This window comes from Orcinus orca, chromosome 1 (assembly GCF_937001465.1).
Source record: "Orcinus orca chromosome 1, mOrcOrc1.1, whole genome shotgun sequence".
Classification (NCBI taxonomy): Eukaryota; Metazoa; Chordata; class Mammalia; order Artiodactyla; family Delphinidae; genus Orcinus; species Orcinus orca.
The window spans coordinates 152,075,453-152,097,665 of record NC_064559.1 but is presented as its reverse complement, the minus strand read 5'-3'; the positions used below and the strand labels follow the sequence as shown (position 1 = coordinate 152,097,665).

At 34.1% G+C, this 22,213-nt stretch overlaps 1 protein-coding gene across 2 annotated transcripts in view; it reads right to left on the bottom strand.

The window, feature by feature from the left end:
* ANKRD13C (ankyrin repeat domain 13C) overlaps nt 1-22,213 on the bottom strand; it is an 85,310-nt gene that overhangs the window by 30,661 nt on the left and 32,436 nt on the right. For both annotated transcript variants that reach the window (XM_004280741.4, XM_033407472.2), the window contains 5 exons: nt 20,763-20,867; nt 15,153-15,238; nt 13,930-13,975; nt 9,456-9,522; nt 5,158-5,302 (listed from right to left, as the gene is read on the bottom strand). In XM_004280741.4, coding sequence (XP_004280789.1) covers nt 5,158-5,302; nt 9,456-9,522; nt 13,930-13,975; nt 15,153-15,238; nt 20,763-20,867 — 449 coding nt within the window. The remainder of the gene's footprint in view (nt 1-5,157; nt 5,303-9,455; nt 9,523-13,929; nt 13,976-15,152; nt 15,239-20,762; nt 20,868-22,213) is intronic.

The window sequence follows — 22,213 nt, the reverse complement described above, 5'->3', positions numbered from 1 at the left end:
CAGTGCTGGCATAAAATAATTGATCGATAATTATTTTTTAAAAGAGAAAGCTTTGTGCTTGTTTCAGGGACAGAAAACTAAGAGACCAGGTACAGAAGAGTAAATGAGTAGGCATTAGATGAGGCTCTATTCTAAATATAATAGGCCAAGAGAGATTCTCTGATATTTAGGACCCCAGAATCCGAAGAAAAGAGGGAGAAAAAAGGCAGAACCTAGAGAGTTGACTGGAGAATGAGAACCATCCATAAGGTTTCCAATAAGTAGAGGCTCTATTTTCCCTACCTCCTGATTTCTAGATTCCCAGGAGGCCCATTTTCTATTCATCACCACAAACTTTCACCCAGATATAGCCCATTTCCTTCACCCTTACAAGTGAGGGATAGAAAATCTTGACATTAATGCTAAGGCTGTAACAGGTGAAAATGTATTCCTGGTAACCCAAACTAATTCTGAACACAATTTCCTAAAGAGAAATTTTGACTGGCATAGATTGTACAGAACTGTTAACCATCATGATGTAAATATATTACAAATCAATTAGGATTTTATGTACTAGCTTGGGAACAACACTATATACAACACTACCTATGAAGAAATTTGCCTTAAGTTTCAAACATCCCAATTTCAAATAAACTTTTGAAACATAACTCTTCTGTAAATCATAGACTATCTCCTAACCACATCATTGAAAAAGACCTGTTGTTAATTACATTCATTCAACAAACATTTAATGAACAATTATTACTTATGTATACATATTAGGATAAAAAACAAGTATTCCCTGCCCTGAGGATTATTGCTCAAAATCTAGCATTTCTGTATTCTTTTAGACATAAAATACACACACATATAGCCTAAATACCAGACCACTGGCGATCTCATTGATACTATAACATCAGCTAATACTTACACTACTAGCCTTAATCTCTGGCTTCTCTTTTAGTACTATCTTTCCAACTCATCTATTGCCCAGTTAGCTATCCTGTTGTTATTTAAAACATAAGAATTCGAATTATTTAGTACATATATGAGAGTCTAGAATAAGGGTCAGCAGACTGTGGCCAGCAGTCAAATCCAGTCCACCATCTGTTTTTCAAGTAAAATTTTATTAGAATACAGCCATACTCATTCATTTATATATTGTCTCTGGTGGCTTTTATGTTAATAACAGCAGAGGTGAGCAGTTGTGACAGAGACCATATGACCTGCAAATATATTTAAATATCTAAAATACTGGCTCTCTCCCTTTACAGAAAGATTCTGCCAAACTCTAACTAGAATGTACTGATGCTGTATTAGGTACCAGAGACTACAACTAAAAGAACCCCAAACCTCTGAGAAGCTTAGCCCCAAGAAAGAAGAAAGCCATATAGACAAAAACAGCATTAGAAGCTCTATGGTACCACATTAGTGAGAACATCAAAACAATGGTCACTTGGCAGATGAGGAAGTAACACTAAGTAGGTGCCCCACCAGGGTGAGGGTACAAGAAGAAGGGTATCCCCAGAATTGGAAACAATATGAACAAAGGAATGAAACACTAAATAGCCTGGAAAAAATTGCAAAGAGTTCAGCATGAAGGTATCTATGATAACAGGGTAAGAAAAAGGCTGGAAAAATGAACAAAAGCCAGGTCACAGAAGGAACCATGGCATGCTAAGGAACTTGGATTCATTCTTCAGGCAATAGGGAACTTTTAAAGTGTCTTTAAGGAAGACAAATGTCATGAATTTGTTTTCAATGTTCAACCTATCTCCAATATGTGAAATAATTTAAAAGCAGACAAGAAGGGGGCCAGGAAGATCATTTATGAGACTTTTGTGACCGTCCAGTTGACATAATGAATACCTAAATTATGGCAATAACAGCATGAATAAAAAAGGGATAATTATAAGACATGAGGGAGACAAGAATAACCACACATGTTCTCTAATTAGGAAACGTGAGAATACAAGAAAAGATGTCAAAAAAAACCTCCAATTTTTCTCGCTGAACAGAGAATGATATCAATCACCAAAGGAAAGAAAATGGGAGAAGGGGCACCTTAAAGGGAAAATAATGAGTTAAGTCTTAAATAAGCTAAGTTTTGAGGTACCTAGGAGACACACAGGCTATCCATTAGGCATTTAAATAGATAGGTCCCCACTCAGAAGATCTGAGTTACAAATATATACTTGTGAACTATCAACTGATAAGAAGTAGTGAGAGCTGTGGGAATGGAAGAGATTATTCTGGCAATTTGTAAAAATGAGAACATCAAGCGCATATCAATATTCAAGAAGTGAGCAGAGAAAAGGAAACAGGCAAAAGAGAGTAAGAAGGAGATATGGGAAAAGAACATCTAATGATCAAGGTCAAGTCACAAGGAAATGCAAATTTTAAGAACTGAGTTACCGATAATAGCAAATACTTCAGAGAAGTCTATATAAAGAGAAGGTTGAAACAAATACACTGATTTTAGCAACAGATCCAATATGAAGGTCATCTAAAACCCCAAACCTGTTTCCTTTTCCAAATGCCCCAATTCTATCTGTGGCACCACCATCATTTACTCTGTATTGTAGTCTGTTCCGTGTGCAATAGCATCATGCTTAAAAAAACAAGGTACATACCTTAATTTAAAAATACTTTATTGCTGGGACTTCCCTGGTGGCACAGTGGTTAAGATCTGCCTGCCAATGCAGGGGACACAGGTTTGATCCCTGGTCCAGGAAGATGCCACATGCTGCAGAGCAACCAAGCCCGTGCGCCACAACTACTGAGCCTGTGCTCTAGACCCGTTGAGCCACAACTACTGAGCCCGTGTGCCACAACTACTGAAGCTCGTGTGCCTAGAGACCGCACTCCGCAACAAGAGAAGTCACTGCAATGAGAAGCCCATGCACTGGCAACAAAGAGTAGCCCTGGCTTGCCGCAACTAGAGAAAGCCCACACACAGCAACGAAGACCCAAAGCAGCCAAAAAATAAATTTAAAAAAAAACACAAAACTTTATTGCTAAAAAATGCTAATCATCATCTGAACCTTCAGCAAGTCATAATCTGTTTGCTGGTAGAGGAGTCAAAATATTTCGAGAATTACCAAAATGTGACACAGAGACACAAAGTAAGCAAATGCTGTTGGAAAAATGGCACCAATAGACTTGCTCAACACAGGGTTGCCACAGACCTTCAATTTGTAAAAAACACAATATCTGTGACGTGCAATGAAGCGAAGTATGCCTATAACCATAAAAATACATATTTTCCCCCCTTCCATTCTCTCCCTTTTCCAATCCATCTTGCATACTAGCTGTGTGATCTTAGCGATATCTTTTAACATTTATAAGCCTCAATATTTTCATCTATAAAATAGAGATGGTACTATTTAGACAGGTTATTTTAAGGATTTAATAAAAGAGCTTTAAAGTATTTATAGTTCCAGTATGCTGGCATTTAATGCTTAATATATGATAGTAATTGATATACAGTTTGCCCTCCATAACTGCAGGTTCCGCATCTGCAGATTCAACCAACCAGGGATCAAAAATATTTGGAGAAAAAAAAATTCCAGAAAGTTCCAGAAAGCAAAACTTAAATTTGCCACACAGGCAACTAGTTACAAGGTATTTACACTGTATTTACAACTATTTACCTAGGCTTTACATTGTATTAAGTATTATAAGTAATCTAGAGATGAATTAAAGTATATTGGAGGATGTGTGTAGCTTATATGCAAATACTACACCATTTTATATAAGGGACTTGAGCATCTGTGGATTTTGGTATCCTTGGGGATTCCTAGAATCAATCCCCGCAGATACCAGGAGACAAACTGTATACTATTAATACAATGCCACTATCCATAGCACCTAGCAGTGTCTAGCATTTATTAGGTCCTTGATAAAATGTTTGAGGAAGAGAGGGAAGGAGGAAAAGTCAAAAAACTATTATATATAAGATTAATTCATTTAAATTACTTTTTGATCAAATCAATCCCTTGTTTAAGAATCTATGACTCTCTATTGCCAACTATAACAGATCCTAAATTATTTTATCTGGCTGTTAAGGCCTTCCATAAATCATGTTCCTATGCTCAGTAAGAGAAACCTTCACTGCAGTCAGATAGATTGCTTTTCTGTTTCCCAAATAAACCATTCTTAGTCCTACTTTCCTGACTTTACTCATCCTGTTTCCCCCACAAGGAATGTCTTTTTTTCTTCTCTTCGAATCCAACTCTTCCTTGCTCAGTGCCAGTTAGGAAACTATTTATTTCAATAGTACACATACAAGGTAACTAAATATCAACAGATATGACAGTAGGAGGGTCTAATCTAAGAGATGTTGAGGAAGGGGTCACAAGATGTGGTAAACGTAAGGAAAGGAAATGGTGAAAAATAAAAGCCACAGTGACAAAACAAAATATTGACCTAAAAACATTTGTAAGGCTATCAGTGATATATATAGATACTAGAAAAGCTTTTTCTTTGGTTTATAAGCATTCAGGGAACAACAGATATAAGATGATGGTGAATATGGTCTCTCAAAGGTCGTTGTGAAGGCAATTCACATGGTGTTTAGATATGGTGTTTAGACGGGGTATAATTTTGTACTTTAAGAGTGAAAAGACGGAGAAAAGAAAGGTGGCCAAAGAATTGGGAAAAGTAAAACGGTACAGACAGAAAGCCAAGAGAGGTGTTCATATTAAAGAGGTAGAGATGGTTCACAACAATAAAAGAAACTAAGATAGGAAGATAAATGGGGACAGGGCCAGAACAGGTTCAACAAATGAGAACTATGAGAAGTTAGGGTTTATTTAACTAGGAGATCATCAGTGAATTAAGAGCAAACAGACTCAGTGGATTAGTCAGGATAGAGAACAGATGATAAAACTTTTTTAAAAAGCAAGAGGTAAGAAAATCAAAGCTTTAGGAATGAACCATCTCAATTATGCCTTACGCCTTTTAAAACAATTACACCGAGGCTTGGTTGCATACACAGACTTCTTTTATTTTTTTAGCCGCACCCCGTGGCATGTGGGATCTTAGTTCCCCAACTAGGGATCGAACCCTCACCCCTTGCATTGGAAGGCGGAGTCTTAACCACTGGACCACAGGGGAAATCCCTACACAGACATTTTTAAACCATTTACAGGAATACTGATAAGACAACATGCTCACCTCATGGTGTATTCGCTGATAAACTTTTTGTTCATTGTCTAATACTACAAAAGATTCAGAGGGTGCCGCATCCCCATTGAAAATGAAGCTTAAATCCCCTCGTTGGCACTTCATGTCAGTAAAGTCTATGAGAGTAGTGTCAAGCCTGTGAAAGATGGATAGATGAGAAATTCTGACAAATAAAATTTCAATAAAACTTCATATTAATTAAACAAGTTTTGCTCCTTCTAAACTCAAACCAAGATGCTAATACCATATTTCAAAATCAAATTTATAGATAAAAGCTAAATTTAAAATATCTCATTAAAAAACACCAAAAGAATATTTAAATATATATTCAGTTTTATCTGTATTTCATTTTTCTGAATATATACTTCATTAATCCAGCAAGAAAAAGGTTGTTTCCCCATTGTTGATGCATTTCTCTAACTGTACCCTTATTCTCTACCATTTCCTATACTGTAGCTACTCCATAAAAGTTACTTCAAGGGGGAAGGGCAGAAAAGGAAAGCAGACCTGTCTAACATTCTCTGATACTTTCAAGACCAAGTTGCTAGCTCGGCAGAGTACAGCTGACCCTTGAACACCAGGGTTTGGGGAGCTGACCCACATCCCCTCCACATGTAACTTTACAGTCGGCCCTCCATATGCACATTTCCACATCCTCAGATTCAACCAACCTTGGATCATGTAGTACTGTAGTACGTATTTCTTGAAAAAGATCTACGTATAAGTGGGCCCAAGTAGTTCAAAACGGTATTGTTCAAAGGTCAACTGTATATAAGAGAGGTATAGCCATGGACAGACCACATTCTTAGACTAAGGACTGTGTGTCCACAGTCTTGTCCTTATGATCTGCATCTATGCTTATGCTTGGTACCAAACCTTGCTTCATCCTTCAACTCGATAAACCATTTAACTTACTCTAAATTCTTGGCCTTTCTGCTTGACTTCCCAGATTCAGATTAGCATTCTTTTTCCCAGCATTTTCTTTTCCAACATCTCCACAGCCTGAAAACATTATGGATCGTTCCTATGGCAAATATTCATGGACTCACACACTTGTATGTTTGTTGTGCTCATTATAACCAAGACCTGGCATGGTCGACCCAGTGGGTTGGTCTCAAATAAAATCTACAAATCACTACTTGCTGAAATTTGGGAGAATAATGGAATGGAAAAGTTCACAAGTACCCTGAAGTGCTTCAATCTTGCACAAGGCTTTGTAGGAGAAGCTGAAAAATGGAGCATATTTCGCATGCAAAAGAATAACTAGGGTTACATATAATTTATCACCAAAACTAGTAGTTTTTAAAGGTGAAGGTGATACTGTTAATAATTTTACCAGGACAACAGAGGTGAACAGGGAAATATGGTTATCCTATGTATAAGAGGCTCTTTTCTGAGCCATATAAAATATACACACCCCTCAGAACCGAATAAGAAGTCCTAAAAAGAAAACCAAGTCACCAACTCCTATATGAGTGAACACTACCTGCTGCTTTACAGTTGAATTCTAGCCCCTGGTCCACTTCCAGTAGCCTGCTACTGTACTACTGGTGCCTGTACTACTAAACATATCCTGTTATTGCTTGTACATGTGGCGTAAGAGAAAATAATGCCAGTAAAAGGGGCTTATCCTCCACCTCTATAAGATGCAGGCTACTGAAGTCTCAAAAAAGGAACAGATCATTTTACATGCATGGCCTATTTGGACTCCAAGCTTCAGCTACCAGGGAACTCTATACCCCACCAAAAAAAGAAGAAAAGGGCCAGAACAGTCTTTTGCCTCCATTCCCTTCTTGCCCATCCTGGGCAAGTAGTGGGTTGCAAGGGGTGGGGATAGGAAATGTGAGAGAAGAGATGTACAGAGAGACAAAGACAGACTGACACTGGCAACATTTGAGCCCTTAAATCTAATTTATCATAATGATATAATTTATAATATAATTTTTTATATAATTTATCACAATGATATTTTAATGTATTAACTAGTCCTTGGCTTTCAGCTTATAAGCCTAAATACTTTTAATTTTGCCATGTAATTCACCATGAAGAACAAAAAATTCTTTATACAAATGCAAAGATTTGAGTAGAACACGTTCTGTTTCAGATAAAAACTTGAAAAATGCCCAAGTAACAGTGAAAAGGAAATAGGGCCTACTCGAAATAGGAAGAGCCTGACTGGAAAGTTTGCAATGATTATTTTAGTCAGTGGTTATATGTAACCTCAAAATTATTAACAGTGAAAATATTTGTTAGTATTCTCAACAATAAAGTTGCCCACACTTTCCTATTTCTACTAAAGTATTAATTTCTCTTTGACAACAAAGAAGATACTTTTTTTTTTTTTGGCCACACGGCCTGCAGAATCTTAGTTTCCCGACCAGGGATGGAACCCGTGCCCTTGGCAGTGAATGCGTGGAGTCCTAACCACTGGAACACCAAGGAATTCCCAAAGAAGATACTTTAAATTATCACATAACTGTCAGGAGATACAAGTAAAATTCATTTGAAGTGATGTTTAAAAGAACTAATCATCTCCTGATGTTTAAATTTGAAAGTTTTTATTTAATGTTAACAAACTTCTTTTTCTTTAAAATAATTCTTCATCTATGCAAAAAACCTTTGTCATACATCCTAAAATGCAGCTTCTCCATTAATCTAGTAAACTTTGTTTGATAACTAGCACTTTGAACCTGTCACATTTCTCCCTCAACCTCGGCTGCTAGTAAGTCCCAGGTTTCAGAGTCTTGCTAAACTGCAGTAGCTTCCCTTAAACTACATTCTTTGACACAATTATTCTCTCTCAGCCTCTTATTCTCATGTCTCTATCTTAACCATTTTGTGGTTTTTTTATCATCTATATTTATTAGGTAATATGCATCATGTCATTTACTTTTAAAAGTCATATATAAATGTGAAACAATTTTTTAAAAGAAAGAAGCTCCTTTTCTCCTAAGTTTAAGAATCAAACAGAACTAAAACTAACCTTTAGTTAAAGTAGCACATGGAAGATAATACTATTCTCCCAAGTTATGTACTAACTTTGGCAAGCACCTATATTAAGCATTTTTAAACTGATAATTTTTTAATAACCATAATATATTGCTAACAATAGGCTACTGAATTAAATCTACATCATTATCAAATCCTTTCCTAGTTTTCTAATCTATACTTTTCTGTATTTTCCAAGGTTTCTATAATGACCATGAATTTAATGTGCATGAACACTTTCATCATCAGAAACATCTGAGGAGGTTATTTTTAAAAACAAAATCACAGAAACTTCTACCTTAATAGAATTTTGCTGGAGAATAATGACCCTAGAACTTACTTCCATCTAAAGGTTATCTCTTCATTATAATTCAACATATTGAACAATAAATCTCATAAAGAGTTGATTTTTTAAAATTTCTGCCTTGTGACATGATATGATCTGACAGGAAGTCAGAGAGGTCCTGGCTCAGTGATTAATTTGCAATATGCTCATAAAAATCACTTCACTTGTCAGAATGTTCTAATCTATAAAATGAAGAGTTTATATGAGATAACCTTTTAAGACATCTCTAGTTCTAGACCCTTACATATTCAAATTAATATTCTGGATTTTTATAAGATACAGACATGTAAAATTTTATGTATATATAAATATACTAATAGGTATGAATATACTAAAAAGTTGGCATATTCACCAGCATTATATATAGCTTAGATATATATAACTTGTAAATATACCTATATTAACAGAAAGCTAAAGAGATAATGATAAAATCCTGAAATAAATAAAATAAATAGATTCCCTGTGAGATCCAAACATCAATCTTAGTTTTAAAAGGAAACAGAAGAAAATTAAAATTAGCCTTAAAGTGTTCACTAGAATTGATAGATGACTGAACAGATGAATGGCTAGAAGCATGGATGGGTAGACAGGGGAGGGAAGGGTTGGAGAGGGATGGAGGAAAAACAGGACAATAGTTATGTCCTCCTTATGTGTCCCTTATTCCCTACAAAGCTAGGAAGAGGGAAATAACCATCTTAAATCTTCTTAGTGTTATATCATGATCTTCACTCTACTTGCCTTCCAGATAGTCTGTAGTTAAATAATAATACCTTTGTTTTAGTCAATTTATGCCTTTGGTTCCTTATCTGTAGTATCTCAAAGGAGATAAAATATTGTGAATATATTACAACATGTTATAAAATACTACATCCAAGTATAAGCTATTACTACAAAAAGAAAAGCTATCTCTAAATCTCAATTATCTGTTACTCAGAAAAAAATCAAATCACCTTACCTGATATTGATACCTTGTTTGTATATTTTACATGCATCAGAAGGCAGAATTCGGGAAAGTAAAGGCACTGTATTTGTAAAAAGAAAAGGCAAAAAATAACCACCTGAAGTTCAGAGAGATTACAAATTTTTTTAATTAGAAGAAGAGTAATGTAAACATTTTACTATTTCACCAAAATTGTAATAATTTCCTTTAAAATAGTATTTTCCACTTAAAAATAATATACAAAGCAATTTTGAGGAACTTCAAATACCTACTATTTAATTGTAATTGCTGTATAGTTCACCACCACCACCCACCAAACACATGTAAGAGTAGCAGAGTTGATATAATGCCACTCTTGGGTATATATTGTAGGATATTACTGTAAGTTAGAAAACGATGCCCTGTGGTAACTAAACCCTCCTGAATGGGTAACCAGATAAGCCTGGATTCCATCTGATCCTCTAAATATAATTGGATTAAATACCAGAAAAGTAATATGTGTAATAGAAAAAGACACTTTTAGAGCTAGATAGTCGAATTTGAGTCTGAATCCCAAATATGTTGGTTACTTAAGCTCACTGTAGCTCAGTTTCAAAATCCATAAAATGCAATCATACTATTGACTTATAGATTTCTACATTCCAGTGTTGCTTACATTCATATCACAAGCTATATTCTCATAGTTTTTTTATTATTTATTATCGGCTATATTTTGAGGAAATGTAAGTTATTCTATGGATAAATAAATCTACATAACAGGCTATATAATTAAACTACCACATACCAAAAAAAGAAAAAAATGTGAAATTCAAAATTCTTGAAATTAAAGATTACATCACATGTACATGTGTATGTACGTGGGTGTGTGTATCTATGTAAGATATATTATATGTATATTTTACAAAACTCTGTGTTTTAAAAATGGGTGATAAATCAACCTGGGTTAGAAAGAAACAAAGACTTTGGAGAAAATTAAGGGCTAGTTTTTTAGTTAACTTTTTCAAAAGCATCAATATTTGCTCACTAACATTAAAGGTATACCAAATATAAAAATGTCTTTTTTAAATCCTTAGAGGTCATTTAATCCAAAATGATTTCCAGCATTGAAGACAGTTTTCTAGACTTATTTTATAAAAGCAAGAAAATTTTACTGCCCAGAGGGAATATCAACTAAGAGTTACCCTGGTCAAAGAACATAAGAAATCATTTTCCAATAAAACTTTTCCTTATATGAAACAATAGAAGTTAAGAAGATTAATAATGGCATAAATCTACGTAAATGATCAAAGCTCCTCTTTCATGCTTATTGAGATCCAGTTTTTCTGTCCTTAAATATTTGGTGTAGCATGAAAAAGACGATTACAAGAAGACAGCATCCTAACAATTTAAATTTAACTTATTACATCTTTTGAAGTAGTACGGTAACCTATAAAAACAAAACTTAGAATCACATACCAATACCCATTTATCAAAAATCAGAAAAGGAGGAAGAGGGGAATGTAGAAAAAAATTAAGAAGCTTAGGGTTTGAAAAGCAAAAGTTAAAAAAAAAAAGATATCATTGAGAAAAAAAGATTTTAATGCATTCCAAAAATAAAGCAATTTTCATTTTCCCAATTCTGTGATGACTTTTTCTTCCCCAATGTAAACTGAACAATTAGGCTGTCTGTATCTTAAGTTACCTCAGCATAATCTGAGAGTCTAACACAGTACTCCAAAGGCAGCATAATCCTCTGAACTGAAAAATGGAAAGTCTCAAAATTTTAATTTTGGTTTTGCTATCACTTACTCCCTGATTTTAAGAAGAGTTCCTAGGTTGAATGTTTTCCATCTATAATATGCAAAAAACAGTCCCAAATACAAGATGGATATTCTGTAGATTATGAGATAAAGAAAAAAAACTATTAGTTTTTCTGTTGAAACATGCTATATACACATAATGTTAAATTTGTAGTGATTTTTAAAATTATTTAACACTTTACAGTATCTGAAGGGCTTCCTTCAAAAACATGATTTCATTTAATCTACACCAAAACAAAGGCTTGAAATAGGTGGGGCAGTTATTATTATCCCCATTTTTAAAATGAAGAAACTGAAACTCAGGAAAGTTATGTGATTTGCCATGTCAAACAGTTAGGAGCCAGTACTTCTGATTCCAATTTAAAGCTTTTCCATACCTAAAAACTCAAGCTGGAATAATTCAGTCACCTCCAGACTTGCTATTAACCAAGTCTGAGGCTATTTTCAGCCAAATACTGAAGGAGAAAGAGTAGAGTTTGTGAGCTCCACAACCTCTAAATTAAACTTAACGCCGGACCTCAATATTTCTTAACTTCCTCTTATTTCTAGGTTGCCTTTTTTTTTTTTTTTTTAAATATTAGGGGCTTTAACAAGGGGAGGAACCATGCCTAAACTCTGGAAAAAAGCTTGATAATCAAATCTAATAATAGAGATTATCCAATTTTTTTAATCCAAAGTGTCTAAGCTAAATCTAGCCAATGAGTTTAGTTTTTAAAATTATAGATGACATCTAACCATCAGGTGCTAATAATTTGACATGAAATCAGTAAAAACCTTTAGCAACAATGAAACAGATGGGCTGACTTTTTTGCATCAAAGTCAAGTTCTCAAAGAAGCAATACTTTAAACAAGTACCTCAGTGGTTGCATAATGAACTTGATTATGCAACATTTATAATGTGTTTATAACTACAGATCATATGCACAATTTCTGGAGTAATTACATCCATTTCTATTTCTTCATGTAACTGAAATGTCACTTTTAAAATATTTTAGAACATTTTGCTCAGCAACATAAAGTGACTATCTTAGAATTCAAACCACTAACAACTACTAAGACAATCAATTAAAGAGCCAGTACACTCAAGGGACAACCTCAGTTTAGGATCGCCAAGAATGACTGGGGTCTTTACAGACAGAAAAAAACCGTGTGAAAAAACAGTACTCAGGCTTTAGACCAATCTAACTTAGACCTCTTTTATTATACAGTGCTATTACAAACCTTTTTTTCTCTCAGTATTCTAGAACACTGGGACTTCTGAATAATTTATAGAGCATAAAGGACTACGAGAGTTAACAAAACAAAATCATGTGTGATCTTTTTTTTTTGGCTGTGACATGAGGCTTGTAGGATCTCAGTTCCCCAGTCAGGGATTGAACCCGGGACACAGCAGTGAAAGTCCAGAGTCCTAACCACTAGGCCACCAGGGAACTCCCTCATGTGTGATTTTGATGGAGCCAAAACTAGCCTGATGAACTACAGTTGTTAACAATGTTAGAAAAAACTGATTATATTTAGGGATTAAAATTTTACATTTAGAGATTAAACACTAGAAAAACCTTAATCACCCATGCTGTACAGTATTATGCAGCTGTTAAAAAAAAAATGAAGTACTTCCTCATGAACTAAAATGTGAGATACCTATGATATATTAAGTAAACGTGACAAAATGCATAATGATATAATAGTATGATCCCATTAAAAAAAACTAATGCTGAGGATACATATACACATATACATTTATATTTATATATATGTACATACACACATGTTTGTAAGCATTGAAAAGAGTTTGAAATATTCATATGAAACATTAACAGTGGTTTCTAGAGTTATCAATATCTGATTTATTTTTATGATTATGATCTATTTTTATGATTATTTTGGTGATAATAAGCATTCAAATATCCTTAATATCATAAAGATTAATTCAGATGCTTTAAAAAACACACATAAGCATACTATATTCAAACCTATATATAGATTACATTAAAAAAATATTTAACCCAAAAGTTAGTGGTTTGGATAGTTTTTACTTAGTAAAGTAAAGGTCACTAGGATCAAACTTCCTATTTGGACACCAAAGTTTTCTCCCTAAGTAGACTCATGTTTAAAATGGGGAGGAGAGAAAACTTACCTTGCCAAGGTAAATCAATAAATGACTGTAAAATATCTAGGAATTAACGTCTTTCATAAATAAGTGGAAGAGTGTGCAACCAAATAGTATGTTAAAACAGTGGCTATAAAGTATGCAATAAAAGCAGCAAATGTGATTGAAAGATGACAAAACATACAAAATCAATTAATGTTAACCAAATTCTTCACATTCAGGGATCTAAATACTATATGTCAAACTCCCCTAAATTCAGTAATCTAATAATCCCATAATTATTCTTCTCTTCCCTCTGAAAATTCCGTATATTAAATTATTATAATATTTGAACCGGCATTTTATTTAAAAAAAAGAGAATTTTTAATCTTAAAAATAATAATTATGAAAGTTACTAATCAGGTTAGGATAATTAAGTATTACTATAGGGCTTTATAACCATTACATTCAACATGATGAAAAATATTTTAATTTCCTTACGGTAATATTTGTTATGTTAACATTTCTATATAATAGTTATTTTTGCACTTGCATTTCTGCATACATACATATTTTATAGTAAAATATAGCACACTCTTACCCCAGCTTTGAAAATCCCAGTGAAGTTCTAAATAAAAGTCACCTAGCTGAGAAATGAAATATGAATAATTATTGAATGCACACCTTCATTAACAGCTCTTATACCTACTTAATATTTTGCTTTAAAAAAATCTGTTATCATTAAAGGTCTATAGACAGGAATAGGAAATAATTTCAATGTATGGAGTTGGAGAAAGAACCAAAAAATATATATGGTTATTACTTAAAATTACATTACAATAGCAGACATTACTACACATATCTACAAAGGAAAACTCACACCACTCTAGATTTTACAAGAACGTTTTAATCACATAAGAACATATCTGAAACTGACAGGCATTTAAATTTGCATCAATAAATATTCCATTTCGCATAACAGTAAGTAGTATTGTAAAAATACTTAATAAGTTTAGAAGTGTTATAAAAAAAAACAGTAACTTCCAAAATGATTATTGTGTAGGCTCATAATGGTCTAATAAAATCACCCACTGCAATACAAACTTTTTTTCTATAAAGTGATAGGTTTACTAAATTTGAAATAATATGTCATCATATGAGATCTATAGAGAACGTTTTTATTTCACAAATTAGAAGCTAAACATCAAAGACTATAACTGTTCAAGGAACTATTAATCAAATATTGTCAAAAAAATTTATCCCTTGAGATTTCAAAAACAAAGCATACCTAAAAGAAGACATAGTCATGATGATATATCTTTCTCCCACAGTTCTTTCACGCATCCAAAATACAGAGGAAAAAACAACAGAAAACAAAACTCTCTCCCTTTCTGTGCCAGCACACCCAGCTCTTACCATCATGAAGTAGGACAGACAAAAAGAGTTTTGTTACATAAAGAAAATGCAAACTGCTCCTAAGGCAGTAGCACTTCAGCTCATAGAAAATCTTTCAATCCAAAGGACAAAGGAAAACTACTGCCATTAATTATGACTTACCTCCATTTTTCTTAGAGCTCTTACCTAATTTACTGAACGCAATAATTCTTTATCTGCCTTCTAAGATCAAAGCAAATAATGCTTCCCATAAGATTACACATCATAATCAGAGTATTTTGTAATGTCATTATTGCTTAATTGAAGCAGGATTTTTACCATTTCTTGACCCTTAATAATTAGTGAGAAATTAAACTGTATTTTTAAAATGCTTAAAAGTATACTTGCAATTACCCTTTAGGGCAAAATCAGCAAAGAAATTTAGCCTACCTCTTTCAGGGCTTTTAATAATCGAGGTCGTTTTTCTTCAACACTTTCCCTGGATTGCTGCTTAAGCTTCCTTAAAAGAGCTGTAACTAAAATTTAAATTTAAAAAAATTTTTTAATTTAAAATAAATTTCACCATGCTAGTTTGCCAATTACACCTCAATAAAAAATTTATGAAAAACAATTTCACCATGCTAGAAAACACCACTGGCTTATTACACAGAGATATAATATAGATATTGTGAATAAGTTAGAAAATACCTTTAGCAAAACTGTTAAGATCCTCAAGGAAAATTGAAAACAGATACCTCGACATCAACTTATTCATACTAGTTTTGCTAGTTTTTAATCATCAGTAGGCTTTATCTGACTGAGTCAAGATTACCAATCTCAGTCAGATGATGCAGTGTCCTGTTGTCAACACTGATCTAAAAGATGATCTCAAAGATAGATCTCAAAAATCCCACTGGACATTATTTTTCTAAAAATGTAATTATCTGCAATTGTTACCAGTTGCATCTGTTCTTCTTTCACTTGAGGCTGTACTCTCACATACCACCAACATAGCATAAAAAATACTAAAATGAATCCTACTCTATCTGTGAAAAGAACTTTTGACTCTAATAAAACCTGAAACCCCCCAGAGCGTCTTCTCAACAGTTAAGAGATGGAGATTTAGACAAACTGCCTAAGCGCAAACCACAGCATTACTACTTATTAGCTGTATAAGCATGGAACACTTACTTAATTTCCCTAAACTTCAGTTTCTTTTTTTCATATGTCAATTAAGAATAAAGTGAAATCTGCTACATGGAGTTACTATAGAGGCTCTATATAAATTGCTTACTACTGTGCCTGCAAGTAGGTAAGTATAAGTTTTGTTTATTAGAATAAAGGTCTAAAATTAACTAGCAAAATCAATCAATCCCTAACATTTATTGAAATAAGGGAAAATATTAGCCTTGAATGAAATAAGATGAAAAAATGTACAGAGGGGGGTAAAATGTATACATCAATACATGCTGATTTCCTCCTGGTCCTGTTTTCATATACATATGTATACATACAAACAAATAAAAATACTATTATTTTTACTATTTTACAGTATGCACTCTTATAAACTACTTAACGTCTTATATGGAATACAGAAGTATAAGGGAAGTATAAGGTTGGGGGAAAAATAATGTGGAAAGAAGACAGTAATAAAAGCTTATTAAATCAGATTTGTTTTGTCCACAAAGGCCAAAAGGAAAAGCTCAGGGAAGAATATGAGAAATAGTAGAATCTACACTTATTTTTAACCACAGGTCTAACTTTAATCCCAATGTATTTTTAAAAGCCAAAAATCAAAGAGCAATGTTTAAATTACTAAAGGTCTTTTGGGACAGAAGAGGATGAGACCTAAAAGTCAGGGAACACGGGACCTAGTTTCAGTTACACACTACCTGTGATCTCGGTCAGCAGTTCCCAAACACAAGTCTACATTTCAGTGGCCAACTGTTCAAGTTTCCAGTGATATGCAGCCAAATGAAAAAACTGGGTACCAGGGTGGATTTCTTTTTCTTTATACATTATACACTTTTTTAAAATTTAAGGACTATTCTTTCATTTTTGGTTTCAAAGTGTCTTTTATTTTTTTAATGAAATTGTGATCGCAGAAGAAAGTACTTTTAAAGTTCTTATATGCTAAAGTGAAAAAGTCGGCTACTCTACAACAATCCTTTAATAAAATCCTTTTCTGGTCTATAAAATTCAAATAGTGTGAGAACCAATGACCTATATAAACATTAGGGTTCTTTACAGATTCAAATTTATATGAATCTGGTTAACCTTCATGTTCATTATAATTTAACTTTAATATCAAAGCGATATTACCTAAATGTAGTAGAATTCTTTTTATAATTCTTCTCCACTATAAAGGCAAATACTTTAATAAATGTTTATTCAATCTACCTTGCCTTCAAATTCAAACAGACCCCTGTTGACATAAAGAACAAAAAGAATTAATTTCCTAAATAGAAAAGATATCAATGAAAAGCAGAAGTCACATAGTTTCCATTAACTAAATATACTGTAATTGACTGAAGACATTTAGTAAATAGAAAATTATGTTAAAATGACCAAACATTATTAAAAACGTAGTGACAACAACTGTATATAGCATAGTAATGTATGCAAAGAAATTCCTGTTCTATGAGACTTCACATTAAAAATAACGTCACTTGTGGAAGCAGAAACGAACACTCAGAACACAATTAGACAGGGACTTCCCTGGTAGTGCAGTGGTTAAGAATCCGCCTGCCAGGCTTGCCTGGTGGCGCAGCGGTTGAAAGTCCACCTGCCGATGCAAGGGACACGGGTTCGTGCCCCGGTCCGGGAAGATCCCACATGCCGCAGAGTGACTAGGCCCATGAGCCATGGCCGCTGAGCCTGCGCATTCGGAGCCTGTGCTCCGCAACAGGAGAGGTCACAACAGTGAGAGGCCCGCGTACCGTAAAAAAAAAAAAAAAAGAATCCACCTGCCAATGCAGGGGACATGGGTTCGATCGCTGGTCCGGGAAGATCCCACATGCCGCAGAGCAACTAAGCCCATGCGCCACAACTACTGAGCCTGCACTCTAGAGTCCGCGAGCCACAACTACTGAGCCTGTGTGCCACAACTACTGAACCCACGCGCCTCGAGCCCATGCTCCGCAACAAGAGAAGCCACCGCAATAATAAGCCCGTGCACCGCAACGAAGAGTCGCCCCTGGTCACCGCGACTAGAAAAAGCCTGCCCGCAGCAACTAAGACCCAAAGCAGGCAAAAATAAATAAAATAAAATAAATAAATTTATATAAAAAAACACAATCAGACAAAATTACCATCATATTTGGGGGGAGGGTCAATATTTGTACTCCCATACTGTAAGGATCTTATTAACAGTGATTGATAATGAAAATAAAATCAGCTTTAGAGGATTTGGATGATATTAGGCAGAATTCATACAAAGACTCAAATGAAGAGCTCCAAAAAAACACAACTAACTTAACTTTCTCTTTCCTTCTTCTCCCATATAGAGTACTTGTAAAGTTTTCAGTTTTTTGTGTCTAAAGTTTTTGGAGCTATGTCCTACTGCTCCAAGTATTACTTAAATGTGTATCTTCTGCCTTCCACTTCCTTCTGTGCTCCAGTCTAATTATCTCCTACTTCTTACTTGTACAGTTCCACCTGCATATACTACAGAAAACTCAAACTCAACAAACCTAACACCAAATCAATTAAAATCCATACTGTTCTTTTTCCTATTTTCTGTATATCAATTAATTAATGAGATAGCCATTAATCCATGATAAAGGCTTTGGAATTACTCTGAATCCTTCCATTACTACCAGTATCCAAGAGATAATCAACCACTGTAGATTCCTTCATTTATCTTTCTAATCTATCCCTTACTTTTCTAAACACACTGTCTCTTCTTTAAGTCAAGTTTACCATAGTTGTTCTAAAGATTATTTTTCTAAAAATCTCTTGCCTCCCTACTCAATTAAACAGTCTTCAGGCTTATCTAATAATGTCAATTCCTGCTTTAAAGTCTTCTGAGGTTTTACAGTGACTGGAGGTTGAGATTAAAACCTTGAAAAGCACATCTCAGTCAGTGTGGCTCCTTTACCATCAAACTTCATCTCTCAAAACTACACTTCACCCCTTCACCCATGGTTGCCGTGTAGCCTAATTTAGGGAGCCACACTGAAATATACATTGTTCCCTAAAACGTGCCTTGTTCTTTACATTTCCATGCTTTATATATATTCTGCTGTCATAGGCTAGAATGTCCTTACCCACCTAATTATTAACTCCTAAAATCCTTTGAGACTCAGCTTAAATAAACCAAACACCTTGCCAAAACTGAAATTACTTTCTCCCTCATCTTTTTTCCTCTATACTTTGTGAATACTTCAGAATACTGCAGAATATTCATTGGTTTCTCTCCCCCAACTAAGATGAGTTCCTCAATGTCAAAGCTAATTGCACATTCCTACTATGTTTCCAATGCACCTGATATGTACTTAAGAGACAAACAGACAATCCCTACTCTAAATGAAGCTTACTGCCTAATGAAAGTGACAGGTAGAATTCTGGCATAGTATACGGGCAGAGAAAGCTTCCTTGTACTTGAACTGAGATCTGAAGAATTATGAGGAGCTGGGGCAGAAGGGGAAGGATATGTGAATATAAGAAACTGAAAAGCCAGCAGAGCTGACATACACAAACCATGTGGAAAGAACAAGATAAGGATGGAGATTAAAAACTGACATTATTATACTAGATCTTATAAACCAAGTTAGACATATTCGTCTTCATCTTAAGAATAAGAATTTTTAAAGGGTTTTAAATAGGAAAGTAACATGACTAGAAAAAGAAACTAGAAGAAAATATAATAACTCTCTGGGTGAAATTATTTCCTTTTGTTCTTCAATAATTTCCTAATTTTCTACAACAAATGTTATTACTTTCTTAAAAGAAAAAAATATTTTAAAGTTTTTTAAACTTTATAGTTTAAAAGAGTTACTATAGAGTTATAGTAAATAAAAATCTTAATATAATACTTTTCAGAAAAATGTTAATTCTCGATTAATCTCAAATTTTCTTTGCAGTTTTAATTTTCTTTGTTCTAGGAGCCAGAAATGAAAGGATGAATAAGAAAACATATTCATGACTTGAGTCCTCACAAAGATTATACCATCAGGATACAGTGTAGGGAAAAGACATTGAACAGTTATTTAGAAGTGTGCTGAGTGCTGCAAAGGAAAATAATGGACCACTTTGAAAACATATAAGAGAAGTTAATCTACTTAACGAGTTGGGAAAAGAAATATAAAGTTGAGACCCAAATGAAGAAGACTGCCAGTTCCTGGTAAGACTGCAAACCAACAAAGACTGCTGTCTCTTTCCCTCCAAACTAACTTTTGATGTGCTACAAAAATAAGACCGAGTCTGATAGAATTCCTAAAACTACCCTAACATAAATATACCACAATGAAAATCTGTATAAACTATGAGTAAGTCCTGGAGAGACAAAAGACAGCTAGGTCTCAGTATAGATAAGAACTGGAGCCACCAACGGTCAGGGATGGGGTGCAGGGAACAGACAGATAAAGGGAGTCAAAAGGTACCAACTTCTAGTTATAAAAGAAATAAGTCATGTGGATGCAACGTACAGCGTGTTGACTATAGTTAACAACACTGTACTGCATATATGAAAGTTGTAAAAGAGTATATCTTAAAAGTTCTCATCACAAGAAAAACAGAAGTACTGTAACTATGTATGGTGATAGATGTTAACTAGATTTATTGTGGTGATCATTTCACAATACATACAAATAATCAATATGTTGTACTACTGAAACGAATATAATGTTGTATGTCTATATATATTTTTACTTAGGTACATTTATATATAATATATATAGTAATTATATATATATAAAGTCATGAATAATTCATATATAAGTTTGTAAGTAACTGCAAACTTCTCATAGTATGGAAAGTTACGCTGAATGACAAATATCTCAAATGCATCACTTCATAGTTTTAGAATACATATCAACAATAGTAATTTATATTGCTTACTCATCTGTCTATCTCCATAACTGATGGCTTCCGCCAGCGGGCTCCATCCCTGAGCATTTTTCACCTTTACTGGAGCATTGTGAGCCAAAAGTAAATGGGCACATTCTGAAACATAAAATGGTGATAACGTCAAACATCATGCAATTTTCAGAATCTCTAAATTAAAAACTCATGTAAAAATTCAAGAAATCAAGTTAATATAATAGATCTATGATATAAGCACTATACTATAGAGAATTAAATAATTTTTAAAATTCCTCTGTATCTAAACCAGGTTATTTCAGATCCTTAGATTCAAGAAGTATCTATTCTATTACCTAAAAATAAATTGGATCTCTCTGCAAAGAAACTATTATATTCCCTAATAATTGTTCCCAAGGGTATTTTGAGAATGTTTCCATACTATAAAAGACAGCCCAAGAAACTCAAGAGTAATTTACCTAAAAATTTCACTATCTAATAAGACCTTACATCTGCAAGGTCAAATGGAAAGCTCATTATTTATTTCAGGGGGAAAAAAAGTATTTTCAAAAAGAATCACTAACGTTTCCACAAACCCTTATTTTTCAAATTTTACAATTCGTTTATTTCAGAAAAACACCCAAAAGGGACAAAAACTTGTTTATGACTACAAGGACAAATCCAGACAGTCCTTCTAGTAATCAAACAAAGTCTAAGGTATACTAAGCTCACCATCCAGCCCAGGCACAGTCACCCACTGAAACTTAAGGGGAACACTGAAGACTGTGCCACAAGTGACAGAATAATTACATAAAAGAAAAATCTATGCTCAGGACACAGTTCCCAAACCACTGGATTTTTCTTTTATCTCTTCCTTTTTTTGGGGGGTGGTGGGCCGTGTCCTGAGGCATGCAGGATATTAGTTCCCGGACCAGGGATCAGGGATCGAACCCATGCCCCCTGCAGTGGAAGCATGGAGTCCTAATCACTGGACTGCCAGGGAATTCCCAACACTGGATATTTTAGGAAGCACCGAGGGATCTCTGGCCTCTTGGATCTTGGCTGATAAGTTCAGGGGTGGTGGGTATAAATCATTGCTCTCAACGTTTCCAGTTATTCATGGGAAAATTAATGTACATAGTACTTCATCAATGGATTGTGTGGTTTCAATTGTTTTGTTTATATAGTATTTACTGTTCCCAACTCCAGTGGCTGGGGCATATCCAACATTTAACACAGGTAATCTGAACTGAGTCTTAAAATAAGAACATAATATATGACAACATGAATAAAAGTTTCCTACAGAAGAAAAAAAGTCTAAGGTATAGACACTTGTATACATTGAGGAAATTTGTTTTTAATTCAAAATAAAAAGCATATTAACAGGCAGAAAAACATTTGAAACCAAGGCTCATGGGAAATTTAGGATGGCTATCCAACCTAAATTCCCTAAATGAATGATTCATTCATTCAATCAGTCTTTTAGCAAA